Here is a 10,180-nt window from a genome sequence, read left to right on the forward strand (position 1 = left end):
CCAGCACTTCGCGATGGCCTTCCCTTGCCGGTTCTCATCGCTTCGACTCCCCCTGTTTCCGGAGGGTCCGGAGTTGCTGTCGGCATCAGTTTGGTGCCTTCTTCCTTGATCTCGTCGGCCGCCTCCATTGCGCGCCGACTCGGCTCGTCCTCCATGTCCACGAGGCCTATCTCCCTCCGTGTACAACATTCTGCTGTCGGTGTGTGTGCTTGTAAACGCACCCGTGTGGTTCTCTACCAGGAGCATTGACTGTAAGTCAAAAAAGGACGACGTATTCTCCCGGGTACACACAGCCGTTCGAAACGCTCCGAACTTCGACGCCAAACCTCCGAGACAGATCTGGACCATCTCGCTTTCCTCGATGTTCACCTCTATGGAGGCGAGGCAGTCGCAGATATCCTTGATCTTCGAGGTATAGTCCGCCATTGACAAGTCGCGTTGTCGTAGGTTGCTCAACTCCTGTCGGAGCTGAAGCTTCCTGGCTATGGTGCTCGCGGCGAAAATCTTCTTCAGATTTTCCCACGCACCCTTCGACGTCTTTGCATCCCGAACATAGCTGAATAGTTGTTCGCCCACACACGACGCGAAGCAGTATAATACCCTGCTCGCCGATTGCTCCCATGACGGGAAGTCTCTGTGTGTCGATTCGGGTGGCGCGTCGTTAGCTCCTTCGACATAACTCCAGTAGCCGTGCCCGAGTAGGTACTGGTGCATCTTGTAGGACCAAGACGCGTAGTTGGTTCTGTCAAGCTTCTCTGTTGGAACGAGCTCGCCATGCCTCTATCCATCGTTCTTCTTCGTCAAGCTGTATCGGCTGCAGAGAGGTTCTCAACCCTCGCACTCTGATACCATGTAAAAAGTAGCGTGCGGAAGCAAGTATAAAGACAGAACAGAAGGAAGAACACTCAGGTTTAATGGAGAGCTTGAGCTTACACAGTATACGCGGGAGAGACCGAGAGAGTGAGAGAGAAGACTGTGTGTATATTATATTTCTTAAAAGAAAAAAAACAACAACAACATATATGTGTTCAATGAACACTTTGTACAAGTCCTAGGAGGACTGACCGAAGTATTGACAGTACTTCAATGCTCATTAAGAGCTCTTACACTCACTCCCAAATATATTCCTCACGGAATATCTTTCCTAACGGCCTAACCGATCGGTCCCAACCGATCCGGTCCTCGGTTTCTTCAGCCGATCCGGCCGATGTTGAGCTTGTCTCTCAACACAACCTCGTGTATTCAACCCTGGACAGGAGGTATTTTTACGTGTACCTCACAATTCTAAGACATTGTCTACAGGTAAGTGGCTAAGTTAGCCCCAAGGTTTTGTGGACCTTTTATAGTCAAACGCATTGGTTCATCAGCCTATCGTCACGCTCTTCCTGATGGCGTTAAAATCCATTCAGCTTTTCATGTAAGTCATCGAAAAGAACTTCTAGATTCTGGCGACAATACAGTTACAACTGAAACTTTGGTTACTTCTGAAGAATTATCTTCTAAACCACATGTACCAGAAAGAATTATCAATGTTAAAACAAAGAATTTGCGTTCTAAAATAATCCGAGAATTTAAAATTAAATGGATGGATAAATCTATCAAAGATGCCACATGGGAATGCAAAAATGCTCTTAGAACTAACTTCCCTAACTTTCCATTGCAAGAGTGCAATGTTTTAAAGAGGGGGAGTATGTTACGGGCATGTCCATATAATATCTCGTGGTGAGAATGTACCGTAGTATTCTATGTGGATAAAATGTGAGGGTTAAACGAGAGGGTAAAGAAGGGGAGGATTACTTTTAATCCTTGGGATTGAGACAACCCATGAGGCCAAGTGTGAACTTGCATGGGGGCCTTGGGTCTAGCTATAAATATGAGGCCTAGCTACCCTCATTTGATGATCTCTTGACTACGTTGAGACTCCGTTCTTGTGGTGGGTCAACTCTTGTAGCGAGCGCACCAGCACCAGGTACGACTCGACACCATGGTGATGGTATGGGACGCCAATCGAGGCTCGAGTCCGTCTTGATCCCTTCGCTCGGGGGTGGTCAGGTGGATCGACACCCTTCTTTCTCTCTCGCCCTTCTTATTTTATATCTATTATATCCTTATCTCATGCTTACATTAGAACATAACTCTAACATTAAACCCTTTTATGTCTCCCCTTCCCAAGTGGGAAGCATGGGCCATGCGTACACAGACCGTACCGACTTCCTATTTTAGGACACAAACTCACCAAATTAATGGTACAATATACTAAAATATAATATACAATAAATTAAACCAATATCGTTATAAATAATAGAGGATACATACATTTTTCTTTGGGGAATTGCATATTTAAACACATTTGTTTACAATAATGAGCCCATGTGACCTTGTCCATCAACGGTGGCCTCGTGACACCATTTCTTGATTTTGCAATCCTCTTGTTATACAAGTGAAAACTTACGTTAGATTGGTTCTAATCCAATTTTTCTATATTATGTACAATACAAACTCAATTTCATGGGCATGAACACCATCTCTAACTCCTTATCATATACCACCCCCGACCTCGAGGTTGCAACACATGAACTTACCTAGGATGGTTGCATCAATTTCAAATGCTTGAGAAATGCAAGATTCCTTAGAGGAGAGGATAATATGTTTGTATTCTTTATGTCAAGGAACAATCACCCGGTCACAAATCCAAGTTTGTTAGCACAAGTTTCAAAATGGATTGGACTTGAATCCACCACAACCACCACATCAACACAAATGGTCAGCCCATTGTAAACATATTTTTAAAATTATAGTTTCATACTTTATAATTAAGCAAGTCTAGGTTAATCGACACAATGTAGCCTATAGGTGCATGTATGTCAAATATCTCACAAGGAAGATAATGAGGATGAGGATAGTATCGACGATACCTCTCACAATAATTTCACAATAATTTTATAAGAAGCTCACGATCAAGACAAGTGCTCTAAGAATTGGAACCAAACGTGTTGTAATGATCCATGCTTGCTAGAGGCACAACAGAGACATTGGAAGACCATCTACTTCCTATGGTCCTTTGATCGTTGTTATGTACAAAAGATCCAAGGAAGTATAGAGGATAGATCAGGGCATCATTGCCTAGTGATGGGAGGTTTTTAGTTTTTGGGGTAGGTGTTATATGCTAGCCCCATCTTAAATTTCTTGAGATGTTGATCAATGCTTGTTCATTGTACAGAATCTACATGTCCCTCCCCATTCAGAAGTCACCCTAATGTCCTTTTGTGGGCCATCTATATGTGGACTACATGGCATTGATTGGTTTAATACACTAGAAACATGTCAACATCTGGTTTTTGTGCAAATGTTGCATCATTAACAGAAAGCGGAAAGGAACATTGATTAAATGCCAGTACGAATGACATTATTTGGATTTTGGCCGATTGACCAACATTTAAACGTATAGATAGTAGATAGGCAAAATTCAAGTCTGAGCCAAGAAACTAAAAACTAGGTGTAGGACTAGACAATGTTAGTCCATTTTCAATGCAATCATAGAAAATGGTCAACATGGCTAGTGATCGTAATCAAGTACAATATACCACCATACATATGAATAAAGAAAGAACACTTGAGGTTATCCTTATTAAATCCAAGAAAGAAATAAGTTAAGGATCTAAATGTATAGCTAACACCTCTTATTGATGACCTACAGGAATTGTGGAGAGGTTTAGATGTCATTGATGCAATCAAATTGAGAGGGCATCGAGTTTTTTAACTCTGTGGCATTCTATTATGGGCTATTTATGATTGCTACATACAGGTTTTGTTTAGGTCTCGGAACAAAAGGTTGTAAGGCATATGCCCCCTGTGTGGTTATTGGTTGATATCAACCTATTGTAAGTCTTGAAACAAGAATGTGTACCTCAAACAACAATTTTTAGAAGAAGATCACCCTCCACTTAGTAAAGCCCAAGCACGTCATTTGATGGGAAAATTGAATGAGGAAGACCATCAACTTGTCAAACCCAACAAGATTGGTATAGGACGTGAACTATAAGACCTCCCATTGATGTAGATGCGTAGAGTCTACTTAGCACGGACAATCAATGTGGGCGAGCAACAAACAATAGAGGGATTGAACCTAATACGTCCAAATGGTTCACACTAGATTATTGGAAGGACTTAAATAATGCACGAGCTATTGAATAACTCATTGGAAGGACTTAAAGTATGCATGAGCTAGTTAACTATTGAGCTTGGTTGTGTTAGACGACATGTGTCATGGTTGGAGATTGAATGCATGTAACCCTCCCATTATGAATGTGCAACACCAAGCTATGTCTTATTTGAGGAAGCTTCCAAGACTACAAGAACCTATGAAACCAATCCGGTGTGAACATAGACAGTAGAACCTTAAAAATGTAAACCTCACTTGAGAAGATGAAAAAGTTGTCAATGGTCATGTAGAAAAGCTCCATTGAACTGTCCAACTGAATTTGTATACGTTTAAGTCTATACTCAGCAAAGCATCGATCAAGCAGATGGTTTGGAGTTTCTAATTCAAAATTGTAACATATCTCAACCCAAGCCAAGAAACTACTTATAAGAAAATCCAAAAAACTATACCACGATGCATTAGAAACATCCCATGAACAATTGTATATCTAAGTAGGTCCATGTTTAGTATACGCAATTGTCCTCCACATTCCTAACCACAAAAAACAGCTTGATTGTTCAAACTAAGAGAATTGCATATAGATATTATAATAGAGGCATATCTGTACTTCAGCTATTGATATCCAAATGTGAATCAATCCATAACTTGAGTCACAAATATTGTATATACATATATATGATCAAGGAACGAATTTGTGCCAAGAGTTAGTGTTAAATAAATAGCAGACACAAAATGTAAACAAAGGTGTAATATTAACTTCCATGCATATTATTCATTTCATTGCAACGAAGTCAAAAGAAACGACGGAATGATCCCCCCCTCAAAAGAATCCGGAAGAGTACTTGGAATTGATACTACAGTAACAACCTACTCTTGTATTGTCAACGCCTTGCTCCCGCCTTGACCTAGGAACAGTTCACGCACCCTTCAAAATTTTGAAGAAAAAATTAACTTGCTTTGAGAACATTCTCTCTAAAACACATGGCCCCTTCTTTCTGCCTGCCTCAAAACCCAAGAGAACTATTCAATATTCGCGACACTAAGTTGAAAAAAGCAAATGTCAAGCTTCACTGCTTTGTTGAAGAGAAAACCCTTGAGTGATAGAGACAATTGGTCTCCCAGAAAAATCTAATGATTTTTTTTCTTTTGTTTTTTACAATTCTCAACCCATGTCGTGTAGAAAAGAATAAGGATTTTTTTCAATCTTATTGAGGAAAAGAAAATTTGAGCAGCAGACACTCTTCAAGAAAACATCCGGAAATCACTTCCACTTTTCGTTTCTCCTCAACTCATGTCACGTGTGTAGCAGTGTGTTCTCTCATATATCAAAAACCCATCCGTCCGAGTCTTCCATCCACATTATACAACCAAAATTTGTATGCCTTGAGATTTAAATCTTCTAGAGCAAAAAGACCTTGTTTTTGTTTATAGTTTCTGAACCCTTTCGATTTTAACCACTGTATCTCTTATGATCGCACATGCCTTTCACTAACAGAAGATGTTGACACGAATGACAAAAATTGGAGACAACATTTTCTCCCTAACGCAATAAGTACTTCCCTCTCCTGCTTTAGTGTTAACTTTGGTATTTTCCTTTCATAAGACTTGTTTGATGAAGCATTCCAAACCACCTTTGCCTCGCAAAGAAATGGTAAATTTCCATTTTCTCTGTATCTGGCAGCGCAGAGTGGTTGTATGGTATCTCCACCTCGACCTCGATCTTGATCTTGAACTTTCATTTTCAGCTTTTCCTCATTGTCAAGCAATTCTATTTTCACTCTTCCATCCAAGCTCACCTTTGTTTCATTTTTCCATCTTGTTGCTGAATCATTTCGAGCTATTATTGCTTTGCATTCAGAAGGTATGTATCCTGAAGCCAATCCATTGTTATTTGAAATCTTTTGCCTCTTGTATGCCCACCCTGTGAACTCATAGTTATAAGGAAACACAAGAAAAAAATGTTAGTTCCCTAGTTAAACCCTAAACACTATAGGCAAGGCCAGAAAAAACATATTAAACCCTGTTGAGTTAGCTAAACATGAACCACTTAACTCAAAGCCTAACCTTAAACTCTAGAACTTAGACCTAGACCCTAAACCTTAAATCTTAAACATACTATGAACTCTAATTCTAGGTCCTGTAGAGTGAAACCCAAGACCCAATTAGAGTTAATTAAGTGGGAAGACAGACCTGATTCTTTATTCAAGTCGAGAAGAGTATGATCTCGATTTGGCTTTTCCGGAACCCATAAACTCAGCCCACTTTGCATATCAATTTCATATGATTCCGTCACTGCTGCCACACCTTCAGTTCTCTCATCTTGCACAGTCTCTTCTTGCACCTCTTGCTTGACTGAAAACCTCTCTGAAATAGTACTACATGAACCTATACTTGGAACATTACTACCTCCATCAATAGTATGGAGCAAGAAGTTGGGTAGGCATATTCCACTCTCAGATGAAACCTCCCCATAATTTTGACATGGCAATAGCTCTGGAGAAATTTCGGGTTGATGGTTATACCTCTGTTCTTTTTGTAAGAAGCTTACAACTTCATTCTTCGACCTGAATCGGCGTCCTGTCACTGGATCCTTAAAATACTGTTCATGAACAACTTTCTGATTCAAAAAATGAGGAATATATATATACATATGCAGAAAATCCACAACATTATGCCTTGAAGATTCAAGGTTCAGAACAACTTGGGAGCCCTCTAAATGTTTCTTAAATATTTGAAATGGTCTAGCCCTTTTAGAATTTCCTAAAATATTAATCTCTTTCACTTTTCCTACAAGCTTCTAAATGTCAAGCGGGCAAAGTTTCATCTAAAAAGAGATGAATATGTAATGCCCATATTTTAGAAACTTCTAGAAAACTCCAAGATATCCCAACCAAAATCTTTTCATATCTGTGACACATTAGCAATGAACTTCACCTTATCAGTTGTACCCGCTGTAGTGCCTGCTTTCCGAGTCTTGAGCTCAGTTACCCATCCCAGAGGTAACCATTCAGGGGATTCGATGACTCTCACAATACGTTCTGAGATAGCATTATTAGACAGAATCGGATCGGACACGTTCACATTATCAAACAGTCCACCTCTTTGAAAGCATTTTGCTTCCTCATTCGAAATGTTGTTACTACTTACAGAACTATTAAGATCTTGTGCAAACATACCTTTGTAATAATTCTTCCTTTCTAAAGAATGGGTAGCAATCCTGTTGAAATCGATGTTAGAAGAATCTTGGTTGCAATGCTCACCAGGGCCCTTGTCCAAAGATGTAACAGGATGAGAATTAAGGTCTAGATATAAAGGAGCCTTGCTTTCATCACATCCACTGGGAATTCCTAGTTCATTATCAATCAAACCAATCCCATCATATCCAAAAGCTGGATAAGCAAAATGAGGAGCACTCCCACCACACTTCATTAAGGCTAGTAAACAAGGATCAATTGTTGAAGTTGAACGAGCTTCGAAAGGAGAATGAGACATGTAAAGCAACCCATCTCTTGATGCAGACTGCAAAAGGAAGTGTGAAACTTCATCAGCAAATGGCAGAAAGGGTCCATTTCCTCTCTTTTTCTGCTTTTCCTCCTTGCCTACTAGAGAAGAAAAGCTTTTCTTGCTACTCTTTTCCTTGTCTTGATATGTGTAAACATGATTACCATCCACGTGGATAATGTTACCATCACTTGGGTTTTTTCTTCGGAAGTCATTAGATGCAACAGTGTGAACACTCGTGGTGTTCTCATCTTGTGTGAACATATGCTGGAAAAGCTCAAGCCATCCTCCTTTCTTTGGGGAAAATGTTGTGTTTACCACATCATGAGGTGACGACGACAACGACGATGACAAAAAACTATCATGAGAACTCACATGGTCACCCAAAGGAAACTCATTCAGATCAAAATCCTGCTTGTTAAGGTCAATCATATGTCTTTCCATGATAATGATATAGTTGGCATGAAAATAGTGTTTCTTTCAATGGTATTCGATGAGAGATTCAAGCCTATCCAAGCCATGAACCGTATACAACAAGAATCCAGCGGATATATTGTTTCTCTGATCTTGAGACCTTAAATCATTTCCTTTCTTTCCTTCCCTCTGTTCTTAAGGTTTCACAAACCCTTCTTCTGTATGTTCTTCGGATCCACAAACTTAAATCTAGAGGATATCTTATTCTTCAGACTTCAGACTTTGCTTTCTTCTGATCCTCAGTTTCACAAACCCTAGATCATTGTCAGCCTTCCTTTCCTCTGTTCTTCAGGGTTCAACGAACCTTTTCTTTGCTCTTTTATTGAGGTTTCACAAACAGTAAATTTGGCTTTTATATCTTTCGCCACTGATATTGGAATCACTTTTCACTTTTCTCTGCTCTTTTAGAAACCTTAATTCAGTTAGCCAACCCAAATCACTGCTCTGGCTTTTTTTCTTCAGGTTTCCCCAACTCTAAATCAATACTTCTCTTTGATTTTCACATTCCATAAACCCGAATCACTTCTTTTTAGCTTCAAAACCCTAAATCTCTTCACTATTCTCTTTTTCAGGTTTCATAAACCATAAATTGCTTCTTCTCTCAGATCTTTATGTCAACAAGCCCTGAAAAGCTATCACCACTTTTCCTGGTTTAAACGTTTCAGCCTTATGGTCTCAAAATTAATACTCTAGACTCTTTACTCTTTCTTTCTTCTGGACTTTAGGGTGTCTCTGAATATGAAGCAAAATATGTCAAGTAAGTATAATGCAAGCTTATACTTCCTAAACAGATGTTAGATGTTCTATGGCACTCTTGTTCCTCCTCTGACGATCACAATTTCGATTCCATTATAGACGAAGAAATAGACAGAATCAATTCTATACTTTTACCTGGAAAAAGCCTGCGCAAAGCCGAACTCTGATGAAGAAGGAGAAAAAAGGGTTAGTGTTAAGAGTGTCAGGATTTTAGGATTGGAGTTCTAGGTTTTGGGTTATTAGGGTGTTCAACTCTTTTAGGGTTAGGGTTCAAAAACATTAAGGAGTAGGGTTTGGTTTCCGGATCAAAGCTAGGGGTAGGGGTAGGGGTAGGGGTAGGGGTAGGGGTAGGTGCATGTGCAATGGAAAACGAAGAAACAGAATTTAGGGGGATCTATCTGATGCAAATAGAGACTTTAATCTGTCTGTCTGTCTCTCTCTCTCTTATGTGGCTTCTCTGTCTCCGTCTCTGTCTCTGTCTCTGTCTTCTCTGGTGAGGAAGGGGGGGGGGGGGCACGTCAGAAAAGAGAGAACTGAGAGTGACAGACATGTGGTTTGATCACAGGATACACGTGGCTAGTGATGGTTGGATGTCGGGACATCGATCCCCCCGGTCATCACAGAATACACGTGGCAAGTGATGATTGGATATCAGGCATCGATCTCCAATTCCCCGGCTGACGTGGCATGATCTCATAGGCTATGGGGAAACAAATGCACATACATATTGGAACAATCAATCGGCCCACTGGGGAATGCCCCCCGCCCCCCACCTCCCCTGCCCGATCGCATGTGACTATCAATCAATTTGCCTGCAGGAAAATGGCGATGGCACCATCGAAAAGATGAAGCGAAATGCCCACTCCTTATCCCATGGATATTAGAGGATGGCGTCTTTTGACAAAGCTTTTTAGTAACCAACGGGAAGTGATCCCCCCCCCCCCCCCCCCCCCCCCCCTTTTGCCTACCTGATACTCTTAACCAATCAACTTTCACCTTGCTCTCTTGCCCGTTGCAAACCATGATTCGCTTCGGCAAAACATCGACACCATTTGCACAGGGGTCTCGGCAGAATTTAATTCAGCCTCTTCTTTTTGAGATGATGAAGGTGGATCGATCCTTTGCTGCACCCAAAGCTTTTGTGTGAAGTTTAGAGAACAATTCATATTGAATAAAGTTCGCACAACCTAATGGAGCTTCTCGTCAAAAAGTGCATATTGTAGCTTTCTCTTTCTGTCATCGAGATAGTTGCTTGCTCTACTATGCAAGTAGTAGGTAATGTTTTCA

At 40.6% G+C, this 10,180-nt stretch overlaps 1 protein-coding gene across 1 annotated transcript; it reads right to left on the bottom strand.

Annotated features, from left to right (window-relative positions):
* Window positions 1-4,783: 4,783 nt before the first annotated feature.
* LOC147869021 (uncharacterized) lies at window positions 4,784-9,394 on the bottom strand. The gene is made up of 3 exons (XM_087325880.1): window positions 7,097-9,394; window positions 6,353-6,761; window positions 4,784-6,083 (listed from the first exon to the last, which is right to left on the bottom strand). The coding sequence occupies exons 1-3, from the start codon at window positions 8,105-8,107 to the stop codon at window positions 5,629-5,631; spliced, it is 1,875 nt and encodes a 624-aa protein (XP_087182006.1). The 5' UTR covers window positions 8,108-9,394; the 3' UTR covers window positions 4,784-5,628.
* Between the last annotated feature and the right edge of the window lie 786 nt (window positions 9,395-10,180).

This window comes from Azolla caroliniana, unplaced genomic scaffold (assembly GCF_043228905.1).
Source record: "Azolla caroliniana isolate FFs.n. ecotype wild unplaced genomic scaffold, voAzoCaro1.0.p SCAF_1, whole genome shotgun sequence".
Lineage (NCBI taxonomy): Eukaryota > Viridiplantae > Streptophyta > Polypodiopsida > Salviniales > Salviniaceae > Azolla > Azolla caroliniana.

Excerpts from the sequence above, each read along its gene's own strand:
- LOC147869021 (XM_087325880.1), bottom strand. The coding sequence starts at position 8,107 with ATGGAAAGACATATGATTGACCTTAACAAGCAGGATTTTGATCTGAAT. Across the intron at positions 6,762-7,096 it reads CAGCGGGTACAACTGATAAG|TATTTTAAGGATCCAGTGAC; the intron begins GTGAAGTTCATT and ends GTTCATGAACAG. Across the intron at positions 6,084-6,352 it reads CGACTTGAATAAAGAATCAG|GGTGGGCATACAAGAGGCAA; the intron begins GTCTGTCTTCCC and ends ATGAGTTCACAG.